This window comes from Telmatherina bonti (assembly GCF_933228915.1).
Source record: "Telmatherina bonti genome assembly, chromosome: 4".
Classification (NCBI taxonomy): Eukaryota; Metazoa; Chordata; class Actinopteri; order Atheriniformes; family Telmatherinidae; genus Telmatherina; species Telmatherina bonti.
Window position 1 is genome coordinate 13,898,809 of NC_136622.1, and position 17,777 is coordinate 13,916,585.

A 17,777-nucleotide genomic window follows, 5' to 3' on the forward strand; every position below is an offset into this window, starting at 1 on the left:
TGTTAAAGGGGAGTTTTTTCCTTCCCACTGTCGCCGCGTACATGCTCAGGATGGAGGATTGGATCGAAATCATGACTCGATGCAATCAGTTGGTTTCTATTATAGAATATGTATAAATTGGCTTGAAATTATGTGTATGTTGATTTGTGTATGTAAAGTGCCCTGTGACAACATTGTTGTGAAGTGGCGCTATACAAATAAAGTTGAAAAGTTGAAAGTAGGGAGTCAAATGTCTTTTCTTTCCATTCTCTTTCAAAACCACTCATCACAGTTTTCAAGGGATCATCATATCACATCAGCAACTTTGCAGCTGCTGTCGTCATATTTGTACCTGAATGACTTGCCCTTCAGATTTCTCAGCAGGTCCAGCTGATTCAGAGGAGGAATAATTCTGGGAAAAGAAAAGGAGCACTGTGTCATTCTGTCCAGATGGTTTCACTGACTTAAAAGGTTAAAGCTTGCCTTTTGGCCCTTTAAAGCTAATTGCATCTAGCTTGGCAGTTGTCGATTCTGCTGTTCATCACATTTTCAACTCAAATTACAACTGGATTGATAGAAAACATTTACTATCATCAGACAACCAGCAAGCTGTGTTTCTTGCTTAAAAAGCATAAATCTGTAATATGAAAGGCCAGCAAAACTGCATACTTGCTGATTCAAGAAACTGGACAGCGAAATAGTTAATTGCACAAAGTGGCTGTAGGCAAAGTTTGTCTTTTGAACTGTCTGTTCAAATAGGTTAGATTTAATGCCAAGGCCCCAGTTACATCTTTAAAACTGTGTTACTAAAAGAGAAAGTGAAAAGTGACAGAGTGTAATTCCACACAGCAGACAGCTGATATGATCCAATGAAATAGTTTGGAACACAATACAACAAGAATACTCAGGTGTTCAGCTTTCCACTTTGGTTTCAGTTTTAAGAAAGTTTGCGAAATGTGATATTAGAAAAATAGCTGTATTTGCTGAAGATGCTGAATAAATCGGCAGCATTATTGGGTCGATTCAATCACCTACCTGTACATTGGCACAGCCACCGTCTGCTCATAAAAATCCCAAGTGGACAGCAGATCTGTACGTGAAAGGTTGGTTGCATAAAACCTCCAAGCACCCTAGGTGAAGAAAATGCAAGACTTATTTAACATTTTACTAAACTACAAAAGAAACATGGAACTGTGTCTTTAAGTTTTTTTATTTTTCATATTCAGATACCTGGATGAGGCCAGCTGCAGGGTTTCGTCTCTTCTCAAAATGTTTCTGCCTGTGCTGCTCCTGGACTTTGAGGGCAAAGCCAGAACCCAGAATACCCTAAATAGAAATCGATGGGCCATTAGGCATGTGTTTATTCAAAGTAAGAATGGCATACATTAACACTACCACTTGGACTCCTCATGTTTAACTGTAGACCATTGACTGTCTAAAATTTGGACTTATTTAGTGAAGGTAAAAAGGAACAACTATAGAGTCTGATACAAATGAGAGTAGGAGCAGCAAAAAAGAGATTATTCAAAAGGTACCACCATAATCCATTAAATAAAAAATAGACATATTCCCATACTGACCATTTATTTCACGTTATTTGTTGTAGTATGGTTAAATTATTAGTTTAGCACAGGATCAAGAATAATAACCTGGGATCCAGGAAAACATAAACATTTCCACCTTACTTATCCTTCACATCAACAGATCAGAGCTGCAGCAATGATTAGGGATTTGGGTGCTGTCATGTGTGATCACATCTATATTATGTAATCTTCAAACCTTTAAGCTCTGATCTATGCTTCAGCCTGTCCTAAACCCTTTCTACTGACAGGCTTCTGTTCGTCTGTGTTCAATTCATCACAATAGCTTGTTTCAAATATAACTAAACTTACAAACCTGCAAACGATTTTTAAAAATGTTTATTAAAGCAGTTTGCTTTACATGCAGCATCAACCATAAGTGGAACATAAACAGTTCATGTTCTGCAATTAGCTCTGCAGCATGTTTTTGTGACCAGAGTAGAGAAAGCATTGCAAATGATTTTCAGGATGATAATTCATCTTAAGTATGAATGCACCTTACCAACTAAGCTAATGATCTTCCAGAAGTATTATCTAATAGCTAGCATTTCTTCCTAAGTGTCCTTCTATTCACATATGGTCCAAGTGTTTGAAAGAAGCCCACTGACACTCTCTCACCACTACTGAGCTCTGCAGCACTCTATTATTAATGATCACGCCCAAAAGTAATCTCTGAACTGCAAAGCTGGTGCAATTAATAGAATATCTACTCAATATTTTTTTGCCTGAAGAAACTGTTGAATCAATTAACTATTATAAACATACAAACACATGAGGTTGTGTCTTTGTGTTGCTGCAGCTGACAAGCAGCTGATCCAGCTAACAGTGAGGATATACTGTCTGTTATAGAAAATATAGCATGGAAAAGCCATTCTGACTCAAACTGTACTGTACCATGTCATGCTATGTTTTAGAAAAATGCAATAATATCAGTATTATGACTGATTCAGCTAATCTCAGTCACTTGCTGGTGACTGGCTGCAGAATAAGCTTTTTCTTGGCAGTTTAAGCAGGTGAAACTAAACTAGTTTTGGTCATATTACATGCACAGCCTTGATCACTATACTATGTTGAATCTATTTGAATGATCAAAACAGTAGGGAGGTCTTTAGTCTTCACATCCTTTGTGAAGACTAAATATAAAGTTTAAATTCCCTCTATCAGTTCGGACTATAACACGCTTAATAAATCGTGGAATATATTTTTCAAAGTTTTTTTTCAAACATAAATGAGCAAGCTGGGTATATTTTTGTATTAATATGCTGTTATAAACAGAAATTCCAACTTCATGAAATAAAATCCAAGGATGTGCAGATGTGCAAAATTTCTAAAAGAGATGATAGACTGGAAAAAATATTACAGATGCACACTTAATGAGTTTCTCAGTCAGCACTTTTAGAAGCATTCCTCTTTAAGACATTAGTTTCAAAGCATTTCCAACAACCCTGATATACTTACAGCAGGTAGTGCAAAGAATGCCACACCTATCATACTGAATGTAGCTGCCAGCAAGCGTCCATTCCAGGTTTTGGGAACCTTATCACCATAACCAATGGTGGTAAGAGTGATCTGAGCAAAAAAAAAAAAAAAAAAAAAAAAAAAAAAAAAGAAGTGAACTTGATTGCTATGGGACTGCAGCTGTCTCTTATCTGATCACATTTTTAAAAATGAAGGACAACTGAGATCTGGTCTTACCAGTCCCCACCAGAGGGCATCAGCATATGTTTCAAACTCTTCATTTGACTCCTTTTCCACAGAATAAACAAGGAATGAAGCCAGGATGAGGCACAGGAAACCTATATACCACGCTGTGATGAGCTCCTACAGGGAGGAAACCAGAGTGAGCATCAGGGAATCTAAAGTAATAAAGTGTCATCAAGGATGTCTTGCTAAAGGTGGCGAAGAAACCTCTGCTGACTGGTAAAACCGGTCAATCCGTTATAATATTGGAGATGATTAACTGAGCCTTATGTCTTCTGTGGCAAAGGAAGGGTTTCATTTCATAAATGTCTTTATTTCCCTCGACTCCACCCATGCTGCAGACTCACTGTCTCTCCCCATCCCATCCCATCCCACACAAATATGCACACAGTAACAAATTTTCCACAACCTATTAGTGCAAGTAAATTATTGTTAACTAAGCTGATTATCCTGCCATTAAGGATAATATCTTTCCACACAATAGCAAGATTACACATAAGGCTGGAAGTTGTTTCAAGTAACACAATGGAAACAATGGGAGGTTTTAACTAATGGTTCAATTCATATCTGAAGATGTCATTAACTTTAGTTGAATAGAAATAAAATCAGAGTTCTGTTACATATTAGATTAAAAATCTAATCTAAAATTGCATTATTTGTATTTAATTTCAACCATTAAATGTGGATGAAATGCTAACCTTGCTGTGGGCATACACTACAGATCCAAGCAGCTTCCAGGTGCCTCCACGGCGGTCCATACGCAACATGCGCAGGATCTGCAGGAATCTTAGACTTCTGATTGCTGAGGTGGCAAAAACATTCCCCTGAGATCCGGCTGCTAGTACCGACACTGAGGCAATCAACACCATAATGTCTGGAGAAACAGGCAAAACGTAACATCAGAATATGTTACACAAGCAGAAACATGGGAAGGCAGAGATGTTGTATTCCTCATCAAATAAGATTTTTATTCACAAAGGTTGCCTGACATATAAGTTTAAAACAGACAGACAATGGACTTGTATTCTCACATAAAAGTGACAGCATTTCCAAATCAGAAAAAAAAGTACAGACAGAGCTATATTTGTGTGTTATTTCAGAAATTACAGCCAGCAAACACAAATCGACCTTGTTTTCTCACCTATGACACAGAAAGGCTTTCTGGCAAATTTCAGCCTCCCTCTCCATCCTCTGTATCGGCAGCAACAGCCAGCAGCCCATATCCTCACAATGTACTCTACTCCAAACACAACAATCGTCACAATTTCCTGTAAAACAAATAAAAACTGTGGAGTCAAATCTGGGACTTAATCTTCATGTGGCAGGATGGAAATGACTCCTTTATTTTTCAGGGCATGGCAAAATGGAATCTTGCTTTTCTTATCGCAAAATGCATCAACAGGTGTATAACATTAGACGTTTTTGTTGAATTGGGGGTAAAGTTCAGAAATATATTAGCATTAGTTTTTTATTCACGGTTTACAAGCTTCCAAGACTAATGAATAATCCCTTGCTGAGTGCGTACTGCATCAAATAAGATCACATTCTATGTAAACGAGAAAATACTTTCATTTATTTATAGGGAAGGTTAAAAAAAAAAAAAAAAAAAAGTCCCAGACTCAGAAAAGTCCTGCAGCAAAGGGTAAAACATAAAATGATACCTACCAAGATGTACAAAGCATTCTCTGAGCTGTCTTTGAATTCTTTGATAGTGGCAAAGACTGAGAGTATAAGACAGGAGAAGACCAAGAGGAAGCTGGAAGAGAGAGGGGGGGTGTTAAAGTTAGTGCCTTTACCAAACACAACAACCTGTTGCAAATGTATAATCTATTGAAAAAGGTACAGAAATCAAAATTTGTCATTTAACTCCATTTTCCTTGAACCAGGTAAATTTATTCAGCTCAGTCAAACATACCAGATGCTGAAGCTTTACTGAACATGTTTGTACACAAGTGTACAATAAAACCAGTAAACAGCAGGACCATATTGGGGGGATAACATTATGTGACATGGCCATCAGTCTACCTTCGTGCATGAAAAGTCATCAGACAAACATTGTGTGTTTACTGACTACATCAGTAGTAGTTATTTATTTCATTTCCTCCCAACATTCAGAGCTAATTTCTATAAGTCCTCATCAGTAATACCTCTTTTATCTTTATCAGTGTGAATATCAGTTGCAGTTTACTGTGAATGTTTTGTAAGCTGGTGTGTCTGAGCATATATTTTGTTAAAAGATCATCAACTTGAAAGGTTTTCATTTGATTGTGTAAGTAAACTGATGTTGCCCAGAAATGTTAAAAAAAGAGTCAGAAAATAATGTGTTTTTCTGCGCATGTCCATAACACTGGCAGAACATTACACCTTGTTGGATGAAGGTGCCAGTTATTTGAAGCGGAAGAGGAATAACAGCATTAGCCTCCATTGAAAAAGGTCTCCTGGAAGAAATCCAAAGCAGATCTAATGGAAAGCGCCTGATGAAACCCAGTGGTTACAATAGGCCGGATTTTAAAAGGTGCAGCCTCAACCAGCATTAATGCTTGTGAAGATGTTGTGGAATGAAAGCAGTATACACTCCACAACACCAACACCAGAGTAGATGATGATGTGATGAACCAATATACAGCCCCAATTTATCTAGAAAAGTAACTGAATGAGAGAAAAAAAATGGCAACTGCTGGTTAATATTTATACCACCATATTACTCAAAGTGTAGAGGTTGGAACAGATATTGGCTAACGTTTTTCTGTATATTTTTTATACATGCAGGGGATCATGATGACAACCCTTCACCTGGGGACTATCAAGAAGGGTGATATACATAATTAGATTAAATTTGATTACAAATAAATTGAATTGGACCGTATCTAATTGGACTTGTATATATTGTGTGAAAGCATTTGCATTCATGGTTGTGCGTCTGTCTGTGCTGACCCTGTGATGGACAAATCCTCCTCTATTATAGTTGTATTTAGCTTCAACCCACGCAGGGCTTGAGAAGGATAAAGTGGGAAATTGATGGTTTGACTTTTCTGATAATGATGCATTATCAGTTCAGATACAAAAAGCTGGACTTCGACAGCCTTAGTACTGCACATTATTAGTATTTAATGCATCTGAACATTTGCTTAATTGAAAAGCGCAAATCCTTTACTCTCTGGTTAAAAAAAAGTGTCCATCTCCAACAATAAAATTATCTGATTTCTTTTTTTACTTTCATTCATCTTAACTCAATAGAGCCCAGCATGACTTACATGATGATACATACTGTTTCGGAGACATTTGGAATCACTTTATGGTAAAAACTTTGCTCAAAATCCTGTACAATCACAATCTGATTCTTATCTGCCCTGAATGTGTGCCACAAAACAGAGTATTGCCGTATAGGAATTTTCACATAGCACATGGTAATGAATGGGAAATGTTCTCCCAAAAAAATGGGATACTTATTTATTAAAGGGACAAATAACCTCACGTTTAAAAAAGGAAACAATTTTTTCATGGGTTTGGTTTTTAAAGGTTAAAATTCAGATATCGTATGTCATAAATAAATCACTTAGTTACCAACGTTGCCTCAAACCTTTAACCTTTATCTAAGCATTTCTATCATTAATTCTATACGGGTGATTGAAAAACAAAACAAGCACAAACTGCTGCTGCAATTTCCATCTTGTCGCATCAAACTCTTGGCAGATGCTGCTGGCTATCAGCCAATCAGAAAGAAGCACCTGAGATCAATGGACAATCACAAATAAAATGTTACTTTAATTTTTTATATCTACTTCTTGTCAGAAGGAAAGAAACACAAAACAAACTCTTCTTCAGTACATCTTATTAAATGAGACTGAGGTCATCATACCTAAAATCTATGGTAAACATTTGTTTTTGGCCTTTCATACATCAAGGCAGAGCAAGCCTTGACTACAGCAGACTTGCTCAGTAAAACCAGGACTCTTCATGCACTGAAAATGTTGTTTTCCTCAATCAGATTCTGCCATATATCTAGGGTTTGACAAAGTAGTCAATTATATCTATTTACAGTATTAAATGACAGGATAAACCACTTTTACACAGTTTCACCTTTGTACAAGTGGTTTCTATAATCAATTTATGAGAGAAAGAGCAAAATTTCAGTTGCCAGTTAAGCCTGTTATCTGTAATCCTTGATCAGGAATAAAGAACCAAAAAAATGAAGGAGGAACTTATGTGTGCAAATCTTGTAAAGGCACAAAATTAGCTGGGGTTTCACTTCCAGACAATAAAAGTGATGCAGTCTTCCAATATGCAGTAAGTTGTGTTTTTCTATTTCTAAAAACTGACAGTGTCATTTGGTTCACTGAATTTGCAGCTTTTACTGCCCTCCACTCAAGATGCATGGAACGTACAGCAGCCATGAGGCATAGGAGGGTCAGTCAATAAACAGACACTTCACATCTCATCATTTACAGAGCTCTGACTTGTCACTTTGACTTACCATTTTACCTTCTGAAGACCAACATTGTTTTTGTGGAGTTATACTACAACAGCTTAGTGTTTGTGATTCTAATCTGATCTGAAAATTGTGTTGGTTGTCATGTAGACATCTGTAAAGCTCTCAGGCAGATGTTTCAGAAGGTAAGTTTTACAGTAAAAATACAAATCAGGTAACTAAAATATAGATTGTAGTCATGGAAATGAATGCTGCAGCCTAAAAAGGCTGACTAAATGTAAGTCCGCTTTTCAGACTCGACCTCGCCAAACTCATCAGCACCTGCTAATGAGGACACTTGCTGATCAAAGAGGGGGACAGAACTTGCCTCCTGAGGCAGTCAAACAATTACCTCCTCAAGTTAAACCCCTATTCATCACTTTACCATCAGCAGAGAGAAGTTCCTAAAGATTTATCAAGCCCTGTTAATTATCAAGTAGGAAACACAGTAAAACACCTGAAGTTCTGTTCAGACTTTCCACAGATGAGCTGCTTGAAAACAAGATTTGTCTCCCTGCAGGAAGTGAGATAATTCAAGTTGCTTTTCATAGCTGTACAATAAGGAAGCTGCAGCTACCAGTAAGTTAAGCCCTGGCTCCCACAATGGTCCAGGTCAGTGCACATGTTGTTTCCACAGGAGAAAAAAATGGACCGACTTTTGCGATTGTTACATTCTGACCCAAATCAGTGGAGCTTGACATCCTGCTATTCCTTGATTAGTCAAAAGCAAGTTCCACCCATTCCAACCCAAACCAGTTGATGGAGACAGCGAGCTGATTGGAACTCCCAGTAATCAGAAAAGGGAGACAATTAGCTTAGCTCATAGCAAAAATACTCTGAGAAATTGCCCGTTAAATCCAACAATCTCTCTTCACTTTCTGTTTTTGCTTTTTTTGTGACTTAGAAAAACAAAGTACATAATGTTTATGATTTTTAGACATCAGCATATTGTACTTTTTACTTTGAGTAGAACCATAGTAACTATCCATTTCATGTCTCTCCAGGCCAGTGTTTCTCCATTCCAGTCCTCAGGCCCCCCTGCCCTGCATGTTTTAGACATGATCCTCCTCCAAAGTCAGATCTTTTAACTTCCTCATCAAGTTCTTTGCAACCTGTTAACGAGCCTTTATTTAATTCAGGTGTGTTAAGGGTTGCCTATAAAACATGCAGGGGAGGTGGGGCCTGAGGACCGGAATTGAGAAACACTGGCCTGGAGAGACATGAAATGGGATGCTCTAGGCTAAATTAGCTTCTTTTTATTTCATTTTTGCTACTTTCTTGATAGATATGTAACTCACAGCTCCATAGTTTTTGCCATAAATGTCAATTTTTTTGTTAGACTGGTAGTTTTACAGCCACAACACAATCAATAGTGTTAAACCATCAGTGGGGTGCTGATTTAGTCCCATTTGAAAAGAAGTTGGGGCATGCAGAATTGGGAAAAAAAATCAAAACAGTGAACTGCTTTGAAAATTAAACTGAACCCAACAATTATCTGGAAATAGATGCCTGACAAGATCTGGATGAATTTCTCTTGGTCATGCTCATTTAAGAGGAACGCAGGCAGAGTGGAGAATCATACTGCTGTCTGAAAAATTGAACTTTAAAATCACTTTTTTGAAATCATTAATGCCATGTTCACCAGGCTGCAGGACTTTGTTTGCTCAGTCATAACATTAAAGCTACTGAAAGTTAAAGTAACACTGCTCTGCAGAGAAAACCTGCATCCTCTTATTTAATTGTATGTGTTTTTCCACATTTGCCACCTATTTTAAGATCTCTCCAGATCATGCATATCATGAGTAGAGCAAAATACTCCAAACCAGGATAGCAGTGAGCTGTGCAAAAATACCTCAAATGTTCATTTTGTCCCCAGATACCAATCTGACAGGATGCAATGGCTGCTGTGTTAGACCAGTTCACCGAAACGTCCAAAAGGATCTATAGCTAATGCTCTGGTAGCAAACACTCCATAACATAATTTTCTTTTACTTCACCCTGATGACTCAGAGCTCTTTAAGTTGGATGAGGGGGGCATACTCAGAACTGGGCTGCTTATGAAGGACAACTTATTTTTCAGGCATTGCTTATTCAAGAAAGAAATCTAATCACATTCCGCTCTAATTACAATGGCATGGTTCCACGTTAGAGGAGCCTGAACAACTGGGCTGTTGTCCAGATCTATTTATCAAAAACAAGTTTTATTTAATAAAATTAAACTGTTTCAACAGTGACTGTTTGTATTGTTACCATTTTTGACTTAATTTACTTCTGCAATACTACGTACCCAAACACACACTAAATGTCATAGGAGCATGTTATGACACCTCAGTCCTATGTTAAAAATGCTAAAAGACAGAAAATCATGTTTCTTCTAGCAGTTGATAAACAGTCAGTGAGAGTAACACACATATACACACACACACACATATCCACTTGTTGCCACAGACGGCACCAGGAGCAACGTGACCGGAGATCAATCACGTTGAAGGGGCGGTTGTTGGAAGCAGAAAAGCTTGCATTTCCTCCTGAGCTGCAGATAAAGAAACATTGATTTGCCCTGCTCAGCACTACATTGCCTACCCAGACATACTCATCATGCTAAATTTAGACAGTGACCAAGTCAAGGAAAGCAAATAAAGAAGAGAGTTTATTCTCAGCAAAGAGTGGCTGCAACGAACGTGTGCCAGCACTGCGTCATCTACTTTGTGGGTTTGTTGTAGGAACTTTGAGGCTCAAGTGACTTTCTGGGGTTCTATAATTGTATGGAAAAAAAGACACCAGTGACCTTGCTGGACTAGCTACTGGCTGCCAACATGTCACTTTTCAACCAGAAAGGAAGCTTGCACTTTACACAGAGCGTATAGCTGCTATTGCAAGGCAACACTGGATTTCTACTTGCAGTTTAAAAGGGTCTCTTCACTTTTTGTATAACATCCTGCAAATGAATCCAGAAATAAAAAGAAATGAAACCCTGCCAAGCCTGCAGTCTAAGGTAATGTCCCCAGACATAAAGAGAGCTTGGCCAAGTATATCCAGCACACACGGTGTTATACAGAACTTGTGTTGCCAGTCAAAACCAATCACATTAAAAACAAGTTTAAGTGACTCTAAAAAGTACATTTGTTTTAATTAACACAATACTTTACATAAAATGATGCCAATTGAAACCTGATAGGGCAGGTCAGGTCAAATCATCTTAGTTCACAGCCAAAATCATCATAAGTCAGGGCTTATTTAAAGTCCCATACCCTGTGCTCAGTTTCTAGAAAAATATCTTTCAAGACAATCACACACGATGTGTTGAAATAATGGGATCGATGGAAAATAGCGCTTTGCTAAATCTTCTATACTAACAGCAAAATTGTACGTTCATCAATATTAACTGCAGGATGTGAGAGAAGCAAATGAAAATGTTTTGAATGATCCAAGCATTTTATGCAGTGACATCTTGAGCAACATTTGCAAGTATTACAGAAAAACCTTGTAACACAACATTTACCTTGTGGAAAGTCATCTGTTCCTCAGGTGATTGTTTTGCAACTTGGAGGAAACACTTTAAAAAAAAAAAAAAAAAGATGTATACAGTCATTTACAGCCAATATTCAAATGAAATTAATAAAACAATGTCACAACAAATGTTGACATTGGTTTATTTATATATTTGTTTATCTATTTATTCATTAATTTATTCATTTATGGCCATGTGGTGGACTGGTGACCGGCCTCAAACGCAATGATTCCTGAGATATGCTCCAGCTTTAATGACCCTTAAGTTGAACGACCAGAAAAAGTCAGAATTCTGACTTTGTTCTCTGAATATTTATTCTCTTGAATATCATTGTCTCTCCAAATCTGGTTCCTTGTAAGCTGCTGGCACAGTCTTGTATTATACGTGTATGTGTGTGTACACACACTGTATATATATATATATATATGGCTCAAAAAAAATAAAGGGAACACTAAAGTAACACGTTGTAGATCTGAATGAAGGAAATATTTTTAATACTTTGTTCTTTCCATAGTTGAATGTACTGACAACAAAATCACACAAAAATTATCAATGAAAATCAAATGTATCAACCCATGGAGGTCTGGATTTGGAGTTTTACTCAAAATGAAAGTGGAAAAACACACTACAGGCTGATCTAACTTCGATGTAATGTCCTTTAAACAAGTCAAAATGAGGCTAGTAGTGTGTGTGGCCTCCATGTGCCTGTATGACCTCCCTACAACGCCTGGCCATGCTCCTGATGAGGCAGCGGATGTTCTCCTGAGGGATCTCCTCCCAGACCTGAACTAAAGCATCCGCCAACTCCTGGGCAGTCTGTGGTGCGACTTGGCGTTGGTGGATGGATTGAGACATGATGTCCCAGATGTGCTCAATTGGATTCAGGTCTGGGGAACAGGCAGACCAGTCCATAACATCAATGCCTTCGTGTTGCAGGAACTGTTGACACACTCCAGCCACATGAGGTCTAGCATTGTCTTGCATTAGGAGGAACCCAGGGCCAACCACACCAGCATATGGTCTCACAAGGGGTCTGAGGACCTCATCTCGGTACCTAATGGCAGTCAGCCTATCTCTGGTGAGCACATGGAGGGCCATGTGGCCCTCCAAAGAAATGCCACCCCACACCATTACTGACCCACTGCCAAACTGGTCATACTGGAGGATGTTGCAGGCAGCAGAACGTTCTCCACGGCGTCTCCAGACTCGGTCATGTCTGTCACACGTGCTCAGTGTGAACCTGCTTTCATCTGTGAAGAACACAGGGCACCAGTGGCAATTTTGCCAACCTTGGTGTTCTCTGGCAAATGCCAAACGTCCTGCACGGTGTTGGGCTGTAAGCACAACCCCCACCTGTGGAAATCGGACCCTCAAACCACCCTCATGGAGCCTGTTTCTGACTGTTTGAGCAGACACATGCACATTTGTGGCCTGCTGGAGCTCATTTGCAGGGCTCTGGCAGTGCTCCTCCTGTTCCTCCTTGCACAAAAGAGGAGGTAGCGGTCCTGCTGCTGGGTTGTTGCCCTCCCACGGCCTCCTCCACGTCTCCTGATGTACTGACCTGTCTCCTGGTAGCGCCTCCATGCTCTGGATACTACACTGATAGACACAGCAAACCTTCTTGCCACAGCTCGTGTTGATGTGCCATCCTGGATGAGCTGCACTACCTGAGCTACTTGTGTGGGTTGTAAACTCCGTCTCATGCTACCACTAGAGTGAAAGCACCACCAGCATTCCAAAGTGACCAAAACATCAGCCAGAAAGCATCGGAACTGAGAAGTGGTCTGTGGTCACCACCTGCAGAACCACTCCTTTATTGGGTGTGTCTTGCTAATTGCCTATAATTTCCACCTGTTGTCTATTCCATTTGCACAACAGCATGTAAAACTGATTGTCAATCAGTGTTACTTCCTAAGTGGACAGTGCAATTTCACACAAGTGTGGTTGATTTGGAGTTACATTTTGTTGTTTAAGTGTTCCCTTTATTTTTTGAGCAGTGTTTATGACATTTAACCAAATAGTGAAACCTTATAACCTTTTAACCAAATAGTGAAACCTTAAAATGAGTTGCAACCAGTACAGACACTACTCCAAATTTTAAAAGGTAAAAGTCTTCTATATTTCAGCAAACTTCTGCTTTTGTATTGTCACAAGTACAAACTGAACATCTGTGCCAAGACATAGGAACCCCAAACACAGACTCACTGCTGAGACAACTTATTCACCCTGGAATATGTAATTTTAGGTTTCAAGAAAAATATCAGAATTCTGAGTTTTATGTCAGAATTTTGACTTTTTTCTCAGAATTTTAGTGGCCCTAATACTCTTCCATAAGTTAAAACTTGCACTGCAAAATGCAGGGATGAAATGTGCTCAGTGACAAAGGTTTTTCTTTGACCACTTTTTTTTAAGTACTGTGCGATAACAAAGATCTAGTAAGGATCCAGTAAAGTATTGAATATAAGTCATTGTCACTATAAGTCACTAATTACTGTCAATCTACTACAAGCTTTACCTAGTTAATGAGCTCTGACCAAAACAATGTTATGACCATTACAACCAACAGAAAATACTTTCACCAAAGGGTGGTTTATTCAAATGTAACTCCACTCTGCGTTACAGCTCCCATGCATCCTAAGCAAGGCCGAATTATCCAATGGGAGGGATAGGCACCAGCCCCGGGGCCCACGTCCACTTGGGGCCCATTTGGGGCCCATTTGGGGCCGATTGAGGCTCACATAGAGCATACACCAGGAGTTTGGACATGAAACTAAATGTACATAAAAGCCAGATAGTCACAACACAGTGTCTAGTGTATTGCTGGCTGAGAGATGTTAGAAATGTCATTGCACACTTTATCATTCACAATTTTCACAAGGTTGTGCTGGGGAAGGGGGGCCCATGGGACACTCTGGGCCCAGGGGCCTTTACACTTTTAATCTGGCCCTGATCCTAAGACCCACTCATTCAAAGACCTGGAGCCAGATATAGGCAAAAAATATTCATGATAAAATTCATGGATTTATTTATTTTCACTGAAGTTATTTACTGCAGTGGATGGAATCTACAAATGGTTGGCAATTCCCTGTGAAGAAATGTTTTCTTGATTTTACCAACTACCTGTTGGTTACATCTACATGTAACCAACCCATGATGGTGGCTTGTTAAGGTTTCCATCACAATTGCAGCAAGACACACTTCAAACCCGACCACACAAGTCTCAGTCTTAAACTTCCTCAGAGCAAACATCTGTCCTGAAAGGAGTCCTTCATCACTTTCTAGCAGCTTGGCAGCCAGCATCTGTCTGCTTTTCTGTTCTTGCTACATTTCTGTCCTCGGTTGTGTGTGGATGGCCAGCTCAGCAAAATAGTATAGAACTAGATCATGTCCTCAATCTGTCTCCCAGAATCACTTAACAAAAATGTACTTTGTTTTCACTGGCTGATCATTATCAACACTATTTCTTCACACTCCTTTATTTCTTTAGTGACACATTTTTGCTGTTGCGCACTGAAGTAATTGAGCTCCTTTTAAGACTAAAATCAGAGAAATATGAGAGCACTTTGAATTTCACTAAATCAGGAATCTTATTTCTACTTTGTGGAGATAAAGGATGCAGACAAAAGGCTATATTTAACAAGCTGATGGATTACAGCTTTTCCTACAAACAGTCTAAATGTTCGTGCAACAGAACTGGTTGCAGGAAAGAACAGAGTCAACCTGTTTTTATAAGAAGCTTAATATTAAGTCCACAGGAGTGTCCTTGACTGTGGATCACTGTGTCTCTACTCTTTAAAAGATGTTGGAGAAGCGATAAAACTGATGAGGAAAGGCAGCCTTGGTCTCAAACAGCTAGACAAAGTGAGGGAGAAAGATGGAGAGGCCCAAGGCAACAAGAGAAAGCTGAGAGAATATACAGTATGTACTCATGTTCACTATATTGATCCCTCACACATATTACAAATAAGACAAAGTAACAAAACACCTGCCTGACATTTCCATATAAACCCTCATGAAAATTAATAAAGATTTTTAAAAAATGCATCTTGTAGCATTAGGACACTTTGCTGTGCTGTCCTCTTTTGTTCAAGGCAGCCGTTCCATTTGTTTGCCAAATGTTTCTGCTTTTGAAACCACAGATAAGAAACAGACTTGAAGCAGGCGAGGAAAGCTATAACTGATGTCAGCACATGATACTTTTATAAATCATCCGACTGGAAGCAAAGGGAAGGGAGATTAAATGAAGTGTGGTGACTATGAATAATGCAAGGAACACACAAATGGAATAAAAAGCAGAGTCGTTACTCTGTTCAGTTTCTTTTGTGGGCTGGATAGCATTCCACATATTTTTATTCATTTAGGTTTAGACAATATTAAATATTCCTCATATATTCTTTCATATTTATCCAAATGATGCTGAAAGCATCACCAAAATAAATAACTAAAAAAAATGCTAATGATGCCAGTACCTCCAGTGTGCCACTGGTCTCCAGAAAAGCCAAACAAAACACATACTGTTTTGGTTGGTTGCTATAGTGTTCATTTAATATTTCAAAAGTACCCTGAAGGCCCATGTAAGTGTGTATGTGGTTTCACATTAAAACGCAGGCCTGCTTCAGGGCATCCAGCCGTCACAGGGGAGTTAATTTGCTGTGCACAGTGAATTCCTTAATGCTGTGGCCATTTCATCGCTTCACTACCAAACACGCAGAACTGGAGGGAGTCAGGTGTGACAGAATTACACTTTAATACACAGTTTATACCCACTTTTTTTTTTTTTTTTTTTTTGAAGATTACAACATATATTATATGGTGACTATATGGTGACCATTTCATCTCATCACAAGATTACAGTGCTCCATGAAAGAACAGAGATATACTCTTAACTTTAATTTGAAAAGAGGAAGCTTGTCCAAGAACTTTGTATTTACTGTTGGAAACAAAAAGTCTGCATTAAAGACATGGAGCTTGGACATTTAGAGGGTAGGGAGAATCTAAACAGCTGCTTAGTGATAATGAATACACGATCAGAGTGACCCAATATTGTTTTCTGCTCTAAATGTTCTTCATTAAAATGGGTTTTGCTCTAATTCTCCCAACTTTATAGAAGTGCTTTTTTTTTTTTTTTTTTTTTATTATCACTGACTGTTGTTTGCCTATAATAAATTGACAAGACATAAAAAGAAAATCATAAATCAACACCCTATTGACCGGACACAGAAAAGGAAAGCTTGATGTCCCAGCTATACCAGAAGTCCACAGCCAGGCTGCTTGTTGGCTTTCCTTGTATGCATAAGCTCCAGTGTATTGCGCTTGGCTGTGCAGATGTGGACTGCAACGTTAGGATAATTAGTGAAAGTACTGAGGCGGCCCGGAGCTGTCCACACACCCCGGTGCTGAAACCTGCCGCAACATTTCCCAATCAATGAAAGCAGTGTGGACATTTAAGCACGTGTCACGTCAGGAAAACATGAAACCAACTAAACAACATAAGCCCAAGGCGCATAAAGCAGAGTTACAGCAGAGTTATGCAGGTGAAGTAAAAACCCCTCCTATGATCAGGCTACAGCAGCTTGGCAACATTTAACCCTGTAATGCGCCATTTGAACAATCTCATCAACGCAGGATAGCCTGCCAAACTCCAGAGAATCCCACCCTCCCCAAACCATGACATAGCAGTGTACCCAAAGATATGCGCACAGGCCGTGATGAGAGATTCAACACGCTTAGTTTCAACCCCGAAAAAGCACTTACACATAAGCGTGGTAGATGAACGCCCATCCCCGTGGTCTCTCCAGCGCATTGTAGAGAAAACTCTGTAGTTTCCGATAGCTGGCATTTTTCTTCGACGGTCTGCGTCTCCCGGCGGAGATGCTGGACCGCGGTCTGCTGAGGATGCTGCCCCGCTTAGTGCTCTCCGAACCCGCAATGAGCAGCGCCCCATCCCTGCTGGATTCGGGAGCCCCGGGGTCCAAGCCAACAAAGCCGACTTTGTGCTTCTTCTCTCCGGTTTGAGCTGGGTAAACCCCGCCGTTGAGAGGTTTCTGCACCATTCTAAAGTCGAGACGACTCTGAGGAGGAGTTGTCCGTGCCCTTGTCGCGGGGATGCATCACCGGTGCCGAGGGGTGTGTGCTGCTGGTGAATGCAGTCGCTGTCGGTCCCTCTACAAAAACCACTTGCAATAACCACGCGAAGCTGCACAGTGGATCCTGTCGACTTAGCCTCTTCCGGCCATCTGACAGGCACAAGAAGAGGGGCAATGTACATGAATTACAATCCACACTCACGTTGGTCATCAGAAAATTTGAGGCTACTAACTATCATTAAATGGCTTAGGAAAAACAAACATCTGGTCTGGTTGTTCTAATTGCAGAAAGCTGTAACAACCACACCATACTTATGGGGATCATGAGTGTACTTTGAGAAAAGCCTGCATGTTTTCCACCCTAATTCATGGCCAAAGGAGAGAGTAAAGAATGCTCTCTTTGGATGATGTATGTTCATGTATAATTGATATGCACAGCTTTCTTCAGTCAG

General features: G+C 39.4%; 1 protein-coding gene across 1 annotated transcript; it reads right to left on the minus strand.

Moving 5' to 3' along the window:
- Positions 1-1,010: 1,010 nt before the first annotated feature.
- On the minus strand, positions 1,011-17,292 carry LOC306755031 (potassium voltage-gated channel subfamily KQT member 2-like; the record flags this gene model as incomplete). The annotated part of the gene is made up of 8 exons (XM_079239249.1): positions 1,011-1,109; positions 1,210-1,305; positions 3,018-3,128; positions 3,255-3,380; positions 3,959-4,134; positions 4,402-4,528; positions 4,926-5,016; positions 16,994-17,292. 8 exons carry the CDS (start codon positions 17,290-17,292, stop codon positions 1,011-1,013), a joined length of 1,125 nt encoding a protein of 374 aa, XP_079095375.1.
- Between the last annotated feature and the right edge of the window lie 485 nt (positions 17,293-17,777).